The sequence below is a fragment of the Paroedura picta genome, chromosome 8, assembly GCF_049243985.1.
Source record: "Paroedura picta isolate Pp20150507F chromosome 8, Ppicta_v3.0, whole genome shotgun sequence".
Classification (NCBI taxonomy): Eukaryota; Metazoa; Chordata; class Lepidosauria; order Squamata; family Gekkonidae; genus Paroedura; species Paroedura picta.
In genome coordinates this window covers 42,762,098-42,782,606 of record NC_135376.1, presented here as the reverse complement: position 1 = coordinate 42,782,606, position 20,509 = coordinate 42,762,098, and the positions used below count along the sequence as shown (strand labels likewise).

General features: G+C 44.2%; 1 protein-coding gene across 4 annotated transcripts in view; it reads right to left on the bottom strand.

Annotated features, from left to right (window-relative positions):
- ENTPD1 (ectonucleoside triphosphate diphosphohydrolase 1) overlaps positions 1 to 20,509 on the bottom strand; it is a 41,566-nt gene that overhangs the window by 8,958 nt on the left and 12,099 nt on the right. For 3 of the 4 annotated variants that reach the window (XM_077349379.1, XM_077349380.1, XM_077349381.1), the window contains exons 2-6: positions 18,625 to 18,743; positions 9,672 to 9,799; positions 6,886 to 7,003; positions 6,487 to 6,637; positions 2,570 to 2,729 (exon numbers count right to left, since the gene is read on the bottom strand). In XM_077349379.1, coding sequence (XP_077205494.1) covers positions 2,570 to 2,729; positions 6,487 to 6,637; positions 6,886 to 7,003; positions 9,672 to 9,799; positions 18,625 to 18,643 — 576 coding nt within the window. In that variant the 5' untranslated portion in view covers positions 18,644 to 18,743. The remainder of the gene's footprint in view (positions 1 to 2,569; positions 2,730 to 6,486; positions 6,638 to 6,885; positions 7,004 to 9,671; positions 9,800 to 18,624; positions 18,744 to 20,509) is intronic. The other variant, XM_077349382.1, reaches the window with a different exon arrangement.

Sequence of the window (20,509 nt, the reverse complement as noted above, 5' to 3'; positions counted from 1 at the left end):
CTCTGATAGGCTACACCTGGTCATGTGACACGCTTGCCTTAAAGGAGAAGCCCCTAATTTCTCTCAATTTCTCTGGGTCCTGGATTTTTCCTCCCTCCTCTGCCTTTTTCGATCCTCTCCCCCACCCCTCCAAGAAAAGAAAGAGGCTCCCTGCCTGGCTCCTCTCCCCCCTGCCTTCAAGAAAAGAAAGAAAGAGGCTTGGCTCCCCCCCACCTTCTGAGCCTCCCTAACCACGTGCAGAAGACTTTCCTGTTTCAATGGGGAGGGGGGGGGGGAGAAGAATACCTGAGTTCAAAGCAATATGAATTCAACAGGATTGACAATGGAATAAAGAAAGTAAGTGCAGACTCTGCCCAGATTGAAAGGGAAATAAGGGCCACAAGTAGCCTTGAAAGGTCAGCAGACATCCCTGCAGCAGCTGATGGCTGCAGCGTGGAATAATCTGAATCCTAAATTATGTGTCATCACTGCCATCAATAGACAGAAGCATGGTCATTGCACTTTGATAATCTCTATTTCCTTTCTCCCTTGAAAACCTTTCTTCTTAGAAATGTAGTGAACTGGAGTATGCTGTCCCTCTGAGTGACCTTCAACAGGGGAAAAGCAGTGCAGAGACCAAAGCTTGACCTATAATTCATTCCTTCCATACAATAACATGCTTATAATACATTCAGGCCCTTTCAAACCATTGCTTCCACTGAGTGGTATTAACACTGCACATGTGCTCTGAATGAAAGCTGCAAGTGCCAAGATCAACCTCCTTTCCACCCTACCTCCACTTCTCAAACCTTAATGATCCTATGTCAAATGGGACTCCCTCTGTTCTTTCAACTGCAGTCTCTTTTTATCACATTATTTGGGGAAGTGGTGCTGGACAGGAGGTGCCCCTAAAAGCATGTGGAGTGTATGCAGATCTTAAGGCCAGTGTAAACATAAGTCCTTTTGGGAGGTGGCAGGATACAGAATTCTGTTTCTTGGCCACATTCCCCTCTATCAGGCTGGAGGGAAGGTAGAGGAAAAGCATTACTATTTTATGGTGAAATCACACTTTCCAAGATATAGCAAACAGCACAATAAAATCAGAGTCCAGTAGCACCTTTAAGACCAACAAAGATTTATTCATCAGACTATGATGAAGAGTGCTTGCGCTCGAAAGCTCACGCCTTGAATAAATCTTTGTTGGTCTTAAAAGTGCTACTGGACTCTGATTTGATCGTGCTACTTCAGACCGGCACGGCTACTCATTTGAATCATAGCAAACAGCAGTTGAAATTCACCCAAAACTAGCATAGCAGAAGAATAAGCTCCAGATGCCCCACAAGGTAATAATGGCAGCTAATAAAATTTGTGCAATTTTATGTAATAGAATAAGCAACATAGTGAATTAAGGGCTCTTATCAGACAGAGTTCATCTGTTTGTGCTTGCGTTTGTGCTAAGATAAATATCCATCTATGTCTCTGGGTGCCAGAGGATGGTAAGGCACCATCACCATCTAATACATTCTCTTTCACAATCCACAGGACAAGTCTTCACTGGAGTACCATCTACAAATACCGTAATTTTTTGATCAGGAGATGAGGAAGGGAAAGCAGGGAGGACTTAAGCAATCTTCCTCTGGAAGCTTTATATATTGCAATTCTGATTAAATATTGTTTCCAATCACTACACAATCTAAAAAAATCCTCGCTCCTTTCATTAATGTTTAGAATGAAAGCAAATAGAATAAAGCAGTGAATGCTTCAGATGGAAGAATAGATTTCCTTCTTGATTCCCTCTTTTCGTTCCCCTTCCTTTCTCCCTCTCTGCTTCTTACATTTATTGTGTTGCAGGTGGCAGCCACTACTTCTATAAGGTACCAAGCTTGTAGCAGTGGCCGGTCGGCCAGCCAGCAGATATGCAGTTTTACTCCCATCCTGCTTCCAGTGGCTCTCAATGGACCCCAGAAAATGTTATTGTGAGATGAGGTACCCTGACATATCCCAAATGCCAAGCTTCAAACACTGCCAAATCAGTAACCAAAGTGCAGCTCAGGGATGGTGAAGATTCTCACTGGCCTGCCTAGCTGGTCACTACAAGTCTCACACCTGATACCACCAAAGCAGCCCTACTGCTATCTGCAGCACAGTAAGTGCATGGTCAGAAGAGTAGGAGAAGAAGAGTATGGAAATTCTCCCTCTGAAAATAATAGTAACATTTGTTTTTTATTAAGCAAATTAAAATCTATGAAATATAAATTTGCACAACCCTAACAAAAAGTCTCAGTGGCATGTGTTTTTGTGGACCACAGCTTGTGACATCAGAGTTCTAACTCACATGGTCATGCTGCAGTCCATAAGATGCTTTTAAAAATAATGCCACAAGTATTCTGTTTGTTTTTGCTAAAACAGACTCATGTGGTTAATCCACAGAAATCTGTCAGCATGGATTCCATTCCCATTCCTTACAACTTCTTAGATGTTCAGATGAAATCAGGACACTCAAAAATGATAAGGGATTTATGCTGTAAAGAGGGGATTTCAAGGGATGCCCAGGCTCTGTGGTGCCACACCACTGCCTTTCTGATATTACCTCCTTAAAATTGCCCAGCAGATAATTTACAGTGATCCAGCCATAGGCACCTTCTTCTCCACCGCTGAGGATCCTAGCACCCTGGAAATTGAAAGGGTACGAGTCCAGTGTTGCTGTCACTTCAGAGAGCACCTTGTCAGCAATATTCTTGTTCTGCTTCCTGCATGTAGGAAAGAGCAGGGGTAGGGCATGTCAATGCAGCTCCATTAGGGACACTTTTGATGTCTATTTCCTTCTTGGCCTTTCAAAAATGCCTGCTGGAATGTGTGCAGCCATTCTGTGTGCATATTTACCCCCTGATAGGACAGATGCTAGAATAAAATGTGAACTGCAAAGAAGGTTCCAAGTGCTTTAAAAGGAGTGCATCTCACTTATCTGAGTCTACACAAGAACTGATTACACACAGGCCAGAACACCTGCGCTGGCAGCAGAGCATCGGAGAAAACCCCCAATTCTGCACACTGCCACCACCAACCAGGGCCCAGCCCAGCCCTGGCCCTTGGAAGACCCGCATTAACGGAATACAGGTTTGTCCGGAGTCCTGGGACTCCTGAGGGCACAGGCGAGGGCCAGGTCGTCCGAGCCCCGTGCGTAATCGGAGGAGCCAGGCTTTTGGCTTGGCTCCTCCCCCAACCTATGGCGTCCCTGCAGGCTTCGTGGCTCCGCGGAGCTGATACGGGTAACCCCCCACCCCCACCATGGTGGGAGAGCAGCATGCTACTCCCCACCATCCTACATTGAGGCCCCCTGCCCCCGGTTCCCCCCCCCCAGCCACAGCTTACGTGTGCTCCCCACGCTTGCGGGACTATTGTGTCACAGTAGCCAGGCTGCACTCGGGATGCCCCACCCCCATGCATACTCGGGGACAGCAGGGCTTTTTATTTATTTATTTATTTATTTATTTATTTATTTATTTATTTATTTATTTATTTATCAATCATACTTATATACCGCCCTCCCCGGAGGCTCAGGGCGGTTTACATCATAACAGAGAACAATACATAAAACCCTGGCACACTGGAACGGCGGTAGCCCGGAGTGGCTGCCGCCATGCATAATGGGTCAAGAGATGCATTTCCAAGCAGTTTTCTGCCTGCCTCTGGCATTTTACTGGCATTTTAGAAACTGGCATTTTAGAAACAGAAATAGCAAAGTGTATGTTTGGAAGTGGCCCTTGTGGCTTATATAGATTCCTTGCTAGAAGTGTGTGATAAATTAAGTTGCTTGGTTTAAGGCTCACCTCTGATGACAACTATTGCGTCACTGCCACTGAAAGAAAATAGATAGCAAGCAAAAGAGTAGTGTGGACAATGAGTAACCAGTTAGGGGACCCTGATTCACCAAAAGCTCATGGCAATACAGGGCATTTGTTTAGTAAGATATTGCCAGCAAGCTTCTAGTTTGGCTCAGATCCCCTTCTCCCAGTTGTAATGATGGCATATTAGGCCAAAACCCAGGATTTCTGACCATGGCAAAAGGGACTAGGCCCACACATAACTCAACAATACTAACTGAGGGGAAACTATGGCTACCTCTAGGAGAGGTCATGCCTTGCCCAATATCTGGCCACCAAGGCCTCTCAGTAATTAATCAGAGTGCTGTTAATCATAAAGAACCCTTTGCACTAGCTTCTACTAAGGAAAAAACAGTTCTTCACATAATAATCTCTCTTTGAATTGGTTTTTGCATGCCAAAACCACCTATCACTTATCATCAAAAAAGAGAAATTGCCCCCAAACAAACCCCTGCCTACCTCCCTTACCTACTTTTTGGGCATCTTCAACCAGACAGTGATCACCTTGTTTTTGAGATCCAGAAATAAAAGGATTTCTTCTTTTTGGATCTGGCCACTTAGTCTATAATTGGGGGCAGGATGTGTTCCCAACCTGAGATTTTTTCTGCTCTGGATTATCCCTTTTTGTGAGGGCTGAAGCATACAAAATATCTCTCACCTTCTGCCTCCTTTCAATTATTTGCTGCTCAGACCTTGAACTCCTGTGTTAGACCTTTGCTAGCATAGTAATTATAGCCAAATCTATCTCCTCTTATTTCACCTCGTGGCGTCTCAGTTCCCCTTTTTTTTGGACCCTGTGAAGTTGCCTTGCCACTTTGTCAAAAGATGTGTTACTGCCATGGTCTGAGTCACTACCCAGCCTGGTGGCATCTGTTATTTATTTGTTCTAGTTCTATGCCATTCCGTCCTGTAAGTGGGCTTGGGGCAGTTTACAATAAACAATACGAAGTCAATATCCATCCCCCCCACCCTTTTAGTTGCCTTCTGCTGGGTCAGCAGGATTTGGGGGGGACACAAAGGGTGAGGAGGGAGGCCATATGCCTAGAGGAAGAGTGCCATTCTGCTGGCCCATAGAACTTTGACATTTCTGTCAGGGCTTCAGCAGGCAGCTCATTTCACCAGGTCAGAGATAGGACCAAAGAGGCTCTGGCTCTGGTTGAGGTCAGGCAAACATCTTTGGGGCCAAGGATTATGAACAAGTTGGTGTTAGCAGAGCACAAAGCTCTCCAGCGAACATACTGGGAGAGGTGGTCTCTATTAACTATTAAACTGAATAAGAAACCCAAGCCAGCATCTCTTAGGAATCAGACACAGTGGAAAGGAGTTTCTTCCTTATGGTGAAACTCAATTAGGCTCAAATTGAAAAGTGGATCACACTGATTCATAGCTAGGATATACACAGTCCCCTGCACAGTAACAAACAGTGAGGGAAATAGAGAGATGATACTTCCTCACTAAAACATTCCTATTTTCTTTGATATGCTAGAAATTACAGTGCAGTGGACTTCAATCTTTCCATATCTGGGGCCCATTGAAAGACATGCATTTGATATCAAACTCATGTGAAGGAAGTGGTAAAGCCAGAGTTACTAATTTCAAAACCAGAACCAAGTGGACTAGAAACAGATTATACAACCTGAACACCAGGAGTACTACCATGAGGAACAAGCCAAGGGTGAAAATTACAGAAGAATCCACTTCATCACCAACCAATGTCATCTTATTATCCTGATGCTCCTAGCAGCATGTGCTCAAAGAAGAACAAGGAGCTGTGATTGCTGTACTCTCTATTCAAACATTCTAGCAACAGCTCCTTCCAAATGACAACCCAAAAACGGTGGCTCTAGACCTAGCAGATGGGATTCTGCTAACTGAGGGTCATCACTTAGGGCAGTGGTCCCCAATCTTTTTATCACCAGGGACCGATCAATGCTCGACAATTTTACTGAGGCCCGGGGGGGGGTAGTCTTTTGCCAAGGGACGTTGCCGCCACTGCCTGAGCCCCTGCTCCACTTGCTTTCCCACCGGTGCCCCTGGCTTCCCCCTGCCCACTGGAGGGCGCTGCCAGCAGCACCTGCACAGTGCCATACCAAGGGGGAGCCCCAGCCACGGTGGCCGCTGGAGAGCACCAAAGGTGAGCCGGTGGCAGAGTGGCAGGGCAGCCCCCGAGGCAGCAATCAGGGAAGAGGACAAGGAGGAGCTGCGGCCCGGTACTGACTGATCTACGGACCGGTACCGGTCTCTGGACCGGGGGTTGGGGACCGCTGACTTAGGGGATCCAGAAAAATTTTCTAGTGCACAGAACAAATTTAGGGGTGGGTGGAAGAACAACACTGCAGCACTATGCTAGACTGAAATGTAAGCCTGTTTATGAATTTCCCATCTATGTGACAAATATGAGCACTGAAGCATATTTAAAAACAAGGAATGCAGACACTGTAGAAAGCTAATATGCAATTGAGATCTCCCCAGAACTGGGCAGAGGAAAAGCCAAACTGGACATGGATGCAAAACCTTTATCACTGCTGATCCCAAAAGAACTTTGAAAACTGCCAGCCACGGAGCTCATCTCTGGCATTCCTGGGTTCTCAACCGAAGAGCATATAATATTTTTCTCTAGTACCTCAGCAACCGCATGCCAGCTGTCGCTCCCAAGTAAACAGGTGTTTCTTTATATTTTCGTGCAGGAACGACCAGCTTTGCCTTGTCCATGCATTGCTTTAAGGACATACCAGCATTTTCAGGCTCATTGGCATATGATGAGATCCCTGACCCTGGGAGGATAAAAGCAGAATTTGATTAATCCTCTATAATCCAGGGAAACATATACTCTATCCTTCAAAAAAAAAAAGTTCTGTTCCAAGATACTTCAAATTGGTTATCAAGAAATGGTGAATTATGTGACCTATCTAATACAAAAGGAATAATTTTTGCCTTCTGGTGTCTTTTTGAGTATGCTTCTTTCAATCTCCTTGCCCTACTATTTCTCCTGTGATCAGTTCCAACCTTCCCATTCCCTTACCTTTAACTTCACATATATCAATCTGCTTCACTATTCCTGTGTCATTCTCCTTCTCTGCTGGCCACTGATATACATACATGCTTGTGTGAGAAGAGCCAGCATCCAGCACAATACCATACTGCAGAAGAAACAAAGGCACAATATCATTCCATATAATGCAGCTCATTAGGACAATGTCACTGAAATGTACTTCTGCATATCCCTCTCAGAGGGATCAGTAAATTGTTTCTATCAGCTATAAAAACAGACCTTGGATGGATGGAGAAAGGGGAGAAAAACCCACAAACCATTTCTCTGTTTCCTACATGCCAGGTCCTTAACTGAAAGTAATTAATAGTTACCTTTCACATTTTAAGTGGTGCTGAGGTACGGTTCTTTGTTCCTAACTGGAACCCTTATAAACTTTGCACTTTGTGACTACATATTTTGGGCTTCAAAATGAGTATATCCATATAAGACATGGTAAGTTTTGGCCTAATCAGTCTGATACTGATGTGGGTCATATTGAGATTCAGCCTACAGGAATCCCTTGGTCCCTGCACACAGTGTTTATTTTCTGGGCACATACAGGAGTATTTTGGTGGCTTGGTTAGGGGGGAGGGTTTTGGAGGAAGGGCTGGGGTGAGTAGGAGGGGATCTTTTACTATTGTGCATTTATTGTTTTAATTATGTTATAAATTGCCGCAGGTTAATTATGCTAGGAACATGCAGCACAGAAGCCTGTAAATAAATAAGAGGGGAAAATAATGAGCCCCTCAGTATATGCAACACAGTTTACCTTATAACATGGAAGGAGATTCCTTGGAGTTTGGGATCTCTGAAATCAGATTTTGAGAACCACTATTTTCTATCATTTGACAGTTTCTACATAAATTATTTGCACTAGGTTTAATGCTGTTCTAGAAAGCAGAATTTTTCTTGCTGCCTCACATCAGTGAGATATATTCATCTACCTCCAAAGTTTGCCCTGGCTTTTTCCTGACCTTTTCCAAAACTGCTTTGCTGGGAAATTTTGCCAACTGATCACAGTAAATCCTGTATGGTTGCCATGTGGGTGAGAAAGCTTGTATCTTCCTGATCCCACCCACACTGCAGCTATTTTCTCTGTTCCTGTTGTGACGATCCCCCACCAACAGAAGGCTTTTAAAAATTCATCAACTGAATATCATTATAGCAGTGTGCGTATCAAATTCTCTGCTTTTCATCTGGACAAGCAGTACGTTGAAGAGGAGGAAAGAATGGATGTTATTTAACCGTTCCCTTCAAGAACTGAGGGAAGAGGCTGTCTAATGCATGACAGTCACCGGTGATGGAAGGGCACTGCTTGAGCAGATCACAGAAGTTTTACAAACAACACAGGGAACCTTGGGTCACTAAAGATTGAGAATTGCTGGCTTGAGACATACTTTGTTCTTACACTTTGAAAAACTAACACAAACTATAACAAGAGTAAGCATGCCAGCTTGCAACAATAAATACTGCCACCTTCCCTTTGCCTGGGTTCAGAAATCTAATCATGTTTTTAGAGAAGTGACAATGCCTCTGACATTCTACGTACTCTTGATTCTTCTCTCAATTGCATGCATGACATTACCAAAGGAAGGATTAATGCTGCACTGGGACTACCATGGTGGGTTAAGTTTTCAAAGGACCCTTCAGCCCCGCTCACAGAACCTCTACTATACTCTATCACGTAGTTTGGAAATCAACAGCCTAAGCCATTAATACATAAATTCAGGAAGATTTCTTATATTGTGTTAGAACATCAGTAATGTCTACCAGTCATCAGCTCCCCAGGGTCTCACATAGAGGCCTTTCACATCATTTACTACTAGGGGGTTGCACTAAAGAAAAAATGGTACAGTTTATATTCAGCAAGAAATTATTTGGGTAGATCTGAATCACCCACAGCCCACAATACAGGAATCAGATTCAGGTGATTTGAGTACAGCTAAATCAATTTGAGCTCCAAGGTATTTCAATGTCTGGGAGCCTGCCAGGCAGCTGATCGCACTGAGAAAAGTCTCTCAGAGGGATCAGCCATTTGTCGGGCTATAGGAGGGGCACAGCCAGCCCTACAGCCAACTGATCCAGGGAGAGGCTTCTCTCGCTGGAACAGTTTGGTCTGTGTGGGTGGGGGATTCAAACCACCTGCTCCCCCCCCCCCCACACACACACACAGCCTGACAGCAAGCCAATCTGGAGAAAGACTTCTTGCAGCCTGGAAATGATCTGGGAGGAGACATTTAAAGAGCTCACTAAACAACTGATCAGAAGACTCTGCTTTCTGGCCGCGCCCCCCCCCCCCCCCAATCCTTCTCAAGCTATGGAGAGCCAGCTCTACCCAGCCTGGAAAGAGTCTGGGGGAGGCATTTTAAAGGCCATCATCTGAGCAGGCTCCCCCTATACACACACATCATAGGCTGTGGAGAGCCAGCTCTGTGCAGCCTGGAAGGCGTCGGGGGGGGGGGGGGGAGAGAAATTTAAAGACTTTCCAAACAGGAACTTTCTTAATCAGCCAAATCAAATCTGAATTGATTTGGGCTTCTCAGATTTGGCTAATTTAAACTGATGGAATGTGTGATTCGGCTCAGATAACCTGGGAAAGTACTTGCATCAGTACTTATTAAAGTATTTGGGGGCTTATCCAAGCCCATCCCTATTTACTACTAGCTGATCCTTTTAACTGGAGGTTGTGGTGACTGAACCTAGAACCTTTTGCTCTGCCAATGAGCCATGGTCACTCCCTTTACAGTGCTTCAGCAGAAGCCTCTTCTGTGACCTACTTTATTGTTTTTTCTGGTAGCGTGTTTCTGTGCAACAACCACTGCGATTAAACAAAGTAGGGATAATCCAAGAAGAAGTCCTAGGATGATGGCAAGTTTTCTGGGGAAATGTCCCCTTGGCTTGGAACCTGCAATCAGAGTAAAGAGAAGGGGGATATGATCTGACAGAGCTAGAGATGAGCAACAACAAAGTATATACCCTACCCCTTGACACTGGAGTATAGCTCAGCTGAGCTGGGTCCAGCTGCTAGCCCAGATGCAGAAGTATTTCTGTCCCTGCTTTATTTTTGGTATCTGAATTTCTGTGGGGACTATTCATGGTCTGATACAATTGCTTCAGGTATCTACCAACTCCCTGCTTTGCTATAAAGTTGCAAGCATTTTGGAGAGGGAACACTACTCTCCCACATTCAATGAAAACAGTATGTTTGGCAGAGTTTAATCACTCAGTAACTAGTTATATTGATGCCATTGTTTATTTCCAAAGTGTGTTACAAAAAACATACTTTATATATTCAGCTCTGAAATTTTATGCAACAGAAATAGGCACTGATATTAGAAGCTGCTGGGAAAGGGGGAAAGGCTACAGTTCAAATGGGGGTGGGAGACTAAAAAATGAAACTAAGTTGGATCATGGGAGATGGTCCACGTAAGGCTTTACCTAGACCACAAATAAGATAGGCTTAGCAACGATCATATGATACAATTAAACCACCTATGATACAATTATTCTGGCCAGGAGTCTTTTTGGTACTCATGATAAATTAGTGACACAGAAAATACAATACTTCTGTGGCAATACGGGGTAAAGTGCTACAGAATTGAAATGGGCCAGCCTAGATCTAGCATCATTCTGCAGTGTCCCAGGAGCAAGTACTAGAAAGGATCCATATATAGGCATGTACAATTTATGGGAATTTTGAACAGCAAGCTATTTTAAGCAGAAAGGTGGAGCTGGGGCAACAGCTATTTTAAATAAGCTATTTCTGATACATTTGTTCATTAAAATATTTATACCCAGTCTTCCCATTGTTTAAGACAGTTTACAATAAATAGTTAAAAACGTTTTTAGTTAAAATCAGCAAAAATAAGATACATTTTAATTTATTTTAAAGACTACAAACCTACCATATCAGAAATGAAGCTACCACTAGGGCCTTTCCTACTGCCTTGAGCATGACTTCTCCATAACCATCTGCCTTGGAGTCAAAAGTGTTGACATTTTGGCACCTCATACAAACAATTCTCTTTGAGGCATTTATGAACTGCTAAATCTAATTAGCAGTTGAGCCTCTTGTGGCACAGAGTGGTAAGGCAGCAGACATGCAGTCTGAAAGCTTTGCCCATGAGGCTGGGAGTTCAATCCCAGCAGCCGGCTCAAGGTCGACTCAGCCTTCCATCCTTCCGAGGTCGGTAAAATGAGTACCCAGCTTGCTGGGGGGTAAACGGTAATGACTGGGGAAGGCACTGGCAAACCACCCCGTATTGAGTCTGCCATGAAAACACTGGAGGGCGTCACCCCAAGGGTCAGACATGACTCGGTGCTTGCACAGGGGGATACCTTTACCTTTAAATCTAATCAGCATGGCTGGTCTGGATTTCCTTTCCTTGTTCTCGGGTATCTACAGCTGTTTTACAATTTCATGCTACTGTAATAGGATTCATGTTATTACTATCATTTTAAGGTGACAGAGTAAGTTTTCTGTTTATGCTCTAATTGGTTTCTTTTAATAGTGCAGTTTTGTATTGTTTTATTTAATTTTAAGGTTGCTTGCATGTACCCTCTGGAGTACTATTTATTTATTTATTTATTTATTTATTTATTTATTTATTTATTTATTTATTTATCATACTTTTATACCGCCCTCCCCGGAGGCTTTAGATGAGACTGTGGGTTAGAATTCATAAATTGCATACATGCAGCACTTTAATATATCATCATGCACATCAGGTGATAAACTGAGAGGTGTGGGAGGGTAGAAAACAGAAATCCCCAACAGTGTGGTAAGTAAAAGAGGAAGTCTGCATTAAATGGGTTTACAAATAGCATTGTCATGACTTCCTGTGAGCATTTCTATTTCTGCCTTAAAATGTCACTTGAGTTTAGGATTTGAGAAAATATTGTTAACAAGACAAAGCACTCCAGATTCTTCCCAAGAGTTAATGTGTACAGGCTTATTTTATCTTGCAGATATTGCTAACTGGGCCTTTCTGCCTACACAGCCTCACTCTCTTGAAGGCCAGAGTTAGGAATGGGATAACTGGCTCTTCATGAGAACCTGCAGCCCACAGAATGGGAGGGGGTGAATCAGAACCGATGAGGTAAATTTCTAGAGGGATCCAGTAAGAATATATCCTGATTGGGCTGTCATCATCTAATGCCAGTTGCCCAATAAACTATATTTTGAGCTTAGAGAAGAAAACTAGCTTGGATACTGATGGACTAAAAGGCCTGGACTATGATATGCGAAGATTGCAATGGACAGCATCATAAAGAATGCTTGAGCAGCCTTTGGAACTGTAAGAATGTACAATCTAATGCAGATTTAAAATATGTAAGGTAATTAAGCTAGTTTTTCTTGCTGCATGATTTTAGAATTGTGTGTTACCTAGAGATAAAATTCTTTCTAAAATATTATTCAAATAAATTATACATTATCTATATACATAAAAAGTACATAGTCCTTCCAACGACATGTGCCTCTGATTGGTTCTCACTGAGGAACATTTCCTGTACAGTGAGAGCCAGGAGTCAAAGACCAATCACAGGTTCTTCCTGCCCAGTCCTCCTTTTCCCGGGACTTCCCAAGAGGGGAAGAGCTGGCGGGAGGCAAGCTGTGGCAGGAGATAAGCTGCTGGGTTCTGTCCGGAAGTGGACAGAAGTGGGCCATCTATAAGCCTGCCGCCCCCCTTGGCCACAGCCCCTCTGCTGCTGTGAAGTTGAGGGAAGCCAGCTGGGTGTGCTATGCCACAGCGCACAATATTCCCCACCTCCCTGGCTGCTGGTAAGGGAAGGGAAGCTGGCTGAGCATGCTCCACTACGGCATGCACTGCTCCCCGTCTTCCTGGCTGCTGGGAAGGCAAAAGAGGCCAGTTGGGCATACTGCCCAACCAGCTTGCTTGCTAGCTGGCCTCCCCTTCCTTTCCTTTGGCTCACTTTTTAAAACTGGCTTTGCCCCTTTGTATATATATTTTAAAAGGACTGTTTTCTTGTGCACAGTAGCTCTGGGAACTCATAGTGCTCAGGCTAGGATTCCTTGACAGTGAGTGTGCTATTACAGTGTGTGACTGGAGTGGAGGTCAAATGGCAACAGGGGATGTTCCCCTGAATGGGAAATTTACCTGCAGGGATAAGCAGGTTGGTTAGCAGATTACATGTGGGAAACTGTTAAAAGGTAATTTTGAAGACAAAGCAACGGAAAGAGAAAGTGAGCTGGCTGAAGAGCAAGTAATTTGAAGCACAAGATCTCTCTATAGATCTGATGCAGGAAAGCAGATCTGCTAGCTTGCACAAATGCCTTCTTTGGTATTTTTAAACAAGGCAAATTTTAAAGACACCATACTCTCCAGTAATCTCACAGCCAAAAGAAAGTAAACACACATAATGGTAGAAAGAAAAACTTTCAAATGTGAATGTCACCATGAAGCAGCTGCAGAATTTCACCAATCATTCTGAAAAAGAACATGTTTCATAAGCACGTTTCTCCCCTATACTTGTAGTTTTCTATATTGTGCACCAGATAAAAATAATTAATTTCCATTTTCCCTGGATCTTCATGCCTTTAACCAAATACAAGGAACATCTCAAGCACATGTTACATAACTGAAGTGTAAATGCCAAACAGTTGAGCAGCTCTGCTGGGATGAAAAAGAGAAGTTAACTCAGGTCCCCCAACAATAATTGTTAGTTAAAAGCATCAAACAAGGATCACCAGAGATCAACAATGGAAATCTAGCGAAATTATGATTTATTAATGAAACTTATTACACAATAAGAGTATAATATCTGGGTATAATTGGAGTGCCTTTCATTCACCTGTAAATAACCATAACTCTCCATATGAGATTAGGGAGAAAGGAATACCAAGTCAGAAGGATTAGAGTCTGCAGAGGAATAGTCAGGCAACATATGAGACTTTTGGCAGCAGATCCCCCAAATCAGACCAATGTATTTAGGGCCTACTAAAATCCTCCCTCATACACACAAGCTGAGAAAAGGAATGGAATCTCATCCAGTTCCGAAACTGAATGCCAGTGGCTGACGATGGCAATTAGCATGGGTGACTGTACCTAGAAGGCTGGGAAAGTGGCTGGCTAAACCAAACAAGGACTCTTGAGCAAAGGGAAATCCCAGGATGGCTGAGAGCCAACTCCTTGGCTGCCCAACAAAGTCAGAGACAACTGGGCATGAGGCCTGCATGAAGGAGGAGCAGTGGCTGAAGTGTTGGAACTTCAATGTCTCAGTCCAGCTGGCTCAAATCAGAACTTTCTTGGATTCCTCACTGAGCACAAAACAGTATGGGATTGCTAGAGAAACATAACCGCTCAGTTTTCAGTCTCTTGTGAAGAGTTGGTGATTCAAGTTAACTCTCTCTTATAGTCACTGCAAATCTTATATGCTGACTTTCCCTTTGGTGCTCTTTCTCGGACTGCAAGGAAATATCAGGATTCTCCACCACCCATGTTACCACCCATGAATAAGGTGCAAAGGCACTCACTGGCAGTAAATCCACATTTAATGCCACAAGAACATGCAGCCTTACCACACAAAGCCTTTATTGTGCATTTTAGGACACTAAGTATGATCCCTGTTCTTTTAAAAGTTATTTTGGAAGAACCCCTCTCTTTTGTTAAAATTAAATGCATGATTCTAGTCCCTGTTTTCAGTTAAAAAACTTGAAGATGGGAGCACAAACAACAGTAAAAATATCAGGGATGCAACATAATCTCTTAAGATCACATGCCACTCTCACAATTCTGAAGCTTATGATGTGCAAATGCTTTGGTCACCCTGCTTCAGCCAATGCTCACCACAGAGCATATCCATGCACTACCTCATGGGCTACTTGTGCTGGTACTGCAGCTGCACAGCGACCATCTTCCTCAGAGCTCCACAGAAACCATAAGCCTCCGGGGACACCAAAGTCAGGCGGGAAATATGTTGCTGACCAAAATACATAGGAACAAAATTAATAAATCATCCACTTATTTTTCTTACAGGAAATCTTAAGAATAGAAATGCTTTGGAAGTTCAGAGAACAAGAGCAGCTGACAACGGCTGATGCTAAAAAAAGGCCCTTGCCGATTTTCCATCCCAACAGTGGGACAGTCCTGCAGTTCCAAGCTGTGGGGCAGCAAACACTACAGAGGTGAAGGAACAGCCAGTACAAAGCCCCTGCCTCTCTTTCCTACAGGGAGTCATACAGTCCGGAAGTGAGCACACTGGTGCTTTGTGCTCAGCATGGAATCCCAGCTTTTCTGTTTGTGTTGGCAGCAAACTCAATGATTTATTTCTGGCAAAATATCGTCAGGGAGGTTACAGACAGGAATTCCCTTTGACCCAGCCAGCTGAGTCTGACAATCCCCCCATTCACCACAACAAGGACATTCCTTCCATCTGGAGACGATCCCACTGACTTGGTCCCTACTCCAGCACTACAGACAGCAGTTCCCAGCAGCACTATCCCTAAGCCCTGCCACAGAAAGCATGAGCAACAGCCAAACAAAGAAAGCCGTGCCGATCCCAGTTTCTCAGCCGCATTCTCCATTCCCTGGTTTGTGTTGCAAGGCAATATGATTGGCTTTATCTTGAGGATGTGTTGAGCGGAAGATTATTAGGCACCAAGGACTTTGGTAATGGCAGTAGCAGAACTTTATCAACTTCAGTGGCTGCTGAATTTTACCACCATATCTGTAATATCTGTTCTTACAGGAATCTCTTTTACCCACAGAAATCACTGCCTGCATGAAGCAACAACTGTTACCTTAGATCAGGCTTTCTCAACCTGAGTTTGATGAAACCCTGGGGTTTCTTGTGGCCCTGGAAGGGTTTCCCAAATGGGTGAGAGTTATATATATAATGTTAAACTTTTATAGGGTGATATGACCATATATGGTAATGTCAAACTGCCCCCTCCCCCCAATCTCCCTCCAAAAATGGCCAATGATGGACCAGGAAGGGCCTGGTGTATACAGCTATGCTTCCCAATGAATTTCTGCATCATCACACCACTTCTGGGGTTTTTTCAAAGCCTGAAGGATGTTTTACATTTGATGGTTGAGAAAGGCTGCCTTAGATGGTTTTCAAAGGGCTTTAGGCAAATTCATTGAGGATAGATCTAATAACTATTAGCCATTATAGCTAAATAAAACCTTGATTTTCACAGGCAGCCTACCTCCAAATGTCAGGACCAAAACATGTGACATCTGTCATGTACCCAATCCAATTTACAATCAAATGTTAGTGTAGACACTTTAAAATATCTTGTCATAGTACACAGCTTCAAATGCTGTGAGAGAGAAGGTTTTCATATTTATTTATTATTTATTTATAGTTTATTTATTATATTTATATACCGCCCTCCCTAAAGGCTCAGGGCGGTTCACATAAAACTGAAACAATAGATAACTTCCCTCCTGCACTGTTTCTGTCAGTAAATATGGCTGGTAGGGAGCCTGGTTGCTTTTTTGTCTGATTCAACATGCCCTGAGAATGGACATATGGAAAAACCAGCCCTGTCCTCTGGTTCCACATTACCTGGTTCACTACATAGTAGTTCAGCCTTTCTCAACTTGTTTTTATGCTTGAGAAATGCCTAAAACATTCAGGCTTTGAGAAACCCCAGAAATGACACGATCGTGCATATCATTGGGAAGCGAAGCTGTGTACACACCCTCCCAGGGGTCCACCCCTTCTCATCCCCTCCAGGCTCATCATCGGCCATTATGGGAGGAAACCCTTCCAGGGCTGTCAAGAAACCCCAGGATTTCACAAAACCTTGGTTGAGAAAGCCTGCTGTAGTTTCATGTAGAGCAGCGGTCCCCAACCTTCTTGTGGTCGGGGACCGCCTTCGGGGGGTGGGGGAAAGCCGGCGGCCTGGCCGCCGCGCACACGCAGCAGCTGCGTGTAAATGCGCAGTTGCCACGCATGTACATTTTCACCACCAGGTGGCACTAATGCACATGTGCAGAGTTGCCACGCATGCACGTTTTGCCAGCAGGGGGCGCAAACACGCACGCACAGCAGCTCCGCACGTGTGCGTTTGTGTTGCTGGTGTTCCAGGGGCCGCGTCTGCTTCTTCCCCCACCCTCTCGCAGCGAACAGCTAGCCAGACCGCGAGCAAAGCAGGCACTTCTCTCGCGGCCTGGCAAGCTTCTCGCCGCGGGGGGGGGGAGGCAGGCGCGGCCGACGGTGGCCCGGTACTATGGCCGTGGCCTGGTACCGGGCCACGGATGAGGGGTTGAGGACCCCCGATGTAGAGGATAGAGCATGGGGAGAAATATTGACCTTTGAGAATGTGCATTCTTCCAGCACCAGCTTCTAGCAACTAATTCCCAGAACAGAGCAGTATGACTGATATACAGAGTCATGGGTAATCTAAGGATACAACAGGTGACAGTATTGAAAGCCACCAGGAAGTCCAGGAGAATCAAAAGGATCAAGTCTCCTGTCTCTTTCTCAGGGTAGGTAATAAACCAAAGAAACAAAAATATCTGTTGTAAAAACAAATGCAACTCAGATAAACCACTTTATCTAAGATTATGTGAAATGACTTAGTCACCAATCTTTTGAGCAACTTGTCCAAGAATTTCAAATGAGAGATTGGCCAGTAGAGGCTAAAAACCAGTACAGCCTCTGAAACTGTATGCTATTCTCATCTGAATGGATGTGAATGACTTAAAAGTTTTAAACCATAACATGATTCATTGATAAGTTGCAATGGGATATAGATATATGGGTTAGCAGCACAAGGCTGAGTGGAACTTTTGGCTAATCAGTTTAACTGGATGATAAGGCCCTCAGTGGTCTGAGCCCTGTGTATCTACAGGACTGCCTCTTCCAGTATGTCTCCCAAAGGGATTTGTGCTCTGCAAATACCAACCTATTGTTGATTCTTGACCCCAGGAAAGTGCAACTGGCCTTGACCAGAGCCAGGACCTCTTCAGCTTTGGCTCCGGCCTGGTGGAATAAGTTGCCAGTAGAGATCCAGGCCCTGACAGAGCTAACGAAGTTCTGCAGGGCCTGCAAAGTAGCACTCTTCCACCAGGCCTATGGTTGAGATCAGATCAGCTGAGATACAACTATGGGCCTCCCTGCCTTACCCATTTCATGTGCCCTCTCTCTCTGTTCCAGCTGCATACTGATGCCCTTCACGCCTGTGAAATTCACCAAGATTGAGAGGAGCATTGGATGAGATAGTGGGGGCTGCAGAACTAAATAGAGATGTCCATTTTAAATTGTTTTGCTATGTTTAAAATGTGATTTTATATGTTGTGAGCTGCTCTGATCCTGCTTGTGGGGAGGGGCAGCCTAGAAATCAAAGTGTAAATAAATAACAGATGCAAAGCTGCAGGAGTTTATTTTGCCATCTGTATTACTATAGTATTTGGCTTCAAATGTGCTCTAAACTGTATTTGGCTGAATTTGCCATATTTGGCTGGATTTATTATTTTCTGCTGTCTGTGCTCTAACTTTTGCCTCAAAAAGAGCCCTAAATAACCAGAGTTGCTTTGATTTTAATTGGTGGGACAGAGAACCCAGAGGAAAACCCTGTGTTCCCACGCCTCAACAAGAAAACTCTCAAAAGTTAGTTCCCAAAGATAGGATGGATTATAAATCACATAAATAAAACAAATACAAACAAGGGCAGACAAGAAACCAATCAGATCCAGTTGTCTCTGAGAGACCATTTTAACCAGTTCAGCACCGCAGACAGAAAATTATGACACTCACCTGGTATATTTGTGTCCATATTCTTACTTTCTGGTATTCAAACAAAACTTCAATGCCAATATGTGCACAATGCCAGTTGGAGGGTTAAGCACCTGATTAAACATTCTCCACACAAGAAACTGGAAAGAAAAAGGGGGAAATAATAATGCAGGAATCATCAAGCTATTCCCAGTGACAACTTCTCCTAATAACATGCAGAAAAACTTTCTATTTTCATCAGAAAACAGGATACAAAATGAACAGCACAAAATATCCCAGATGCCTGCAGGTCTCCTTTCTCTGGACATGCCGTGTCTGTTCAGATTACGCACTTCTGAAGCCATAAGGTACACTGTTTAAACAGGCTAATGGGGTGAATAGTTAACATCAAGAGCTGTTTTGCATAGATCAACCAAACACTGGTTTGATCTATGCAAAACAGCTTATCTTTCCTTCAGAATGCCATGTGTTTGACAATACTGGTTTAGGATTTCACATAAAATTATTTGTGTCCAAGAATATAGCATTATTCATCCTGAACAAGGACTACTGTACTTAAGGGCCAATTGTTTCTTGGCCAGGGGAACTTTTCACATGATAAATAGGCCACACAAATTGTTCAAAACAAGCTCAAACTATTATTTTTACATGCATCAACACATTTTTGTAATGAGGCTTAAAGATTCAGTTGACCCATTTGAACTGTGTGCATGGTGTATTCTAGGCAGGAAAATAGTGACCATATTGACTTAATCCTGAAAACATCCCATTCAGTCAATCAAACCAATGGATGCTGAATCCGTGTGTGACAGACTGCACTTTGAAAAAGCTTAGAAGTGCTGCACACAGGCCCATTATGCACGGGGGGAATAACGCACATTCGGGATGGAATGGCGGCAACTAAAATCACCGATAACTCACGGTGCCGGTTGCAACCGGCCGCAGCTTCAGTGCATGCCGCCGAAAAAGCCGCGTTCGTGAAACGCAGAAGAAAGCGCAGCTTCCGGGTGACCGGGGCGCAACCAGAAGTGGCGCCGGGATCGCCACGTGCATAATCGGTTACTCTGGGTTTTGCCGCTGTTGCGCCCCGCCCCGTGCATAACCGGTGTGCGTCGCGTCTTCCCCCTCCGCGTTTTCCATGTGACCCGAAATCGCTGTTTCGGCGGCTGTGCATAATGGGCCAAAAAGAGAAAAGGACTGTGAAGGGTTGATTCTTCACAAAAACAGAGCATTGAGTGACAGGCTGCTCCAAGCAATCAGATTGGTTAACATCAACTTAGCAGAGAGACTTGACAGCTGCATGCTGAGGAGAGAGTCATTTCTGCTTTGACTGAGTTGAACACTGACAATCAGAACTCTGCCTTTACTAAAGAAAGTCTGATTTCAGCATTAGCTAAGAGTAGTTTAACACAGACAGGGGGGGAACTAGCAAGCAAGTAGATAGACTCTCCCAGTCAGGCCAAGGAAAGGGAATAGATCTTTTAGAGCAGCAGTTCTCAACTGCCATAATGCTGGGATCCCAACCACGAGTGGGGGGCGGCAGCATACACAGGCATGCAGGCGCTCAACTAAATGGAGGCAGCATGGAGGCAGTGAGTACCATAGCTCTGCTGCTGCCACCTGCCACCACCAGCTGCTGCCACAACCTGTCCTGGCAATCCCAAGGTTGAGAACCACTGTTCTAGGGAAAGAAGAAAATTCTCTGCTCAGATAAATAGGGAGTTAGCTCTGAATAGTGCAGAGGATTCTGGTCTGCTGTGGTTAGAAACTGTCTTCAGAGATCTTAATAGTTAAAATCTCAGGATGAGTATTTTATGTTTCAAGAGAACAGGTCTGGGTACTGGAAATTGTACCAGTAAGACTTCCAGGTCCTTCCTGACCACCAGCGGAGGATGGGGAAGTAGCA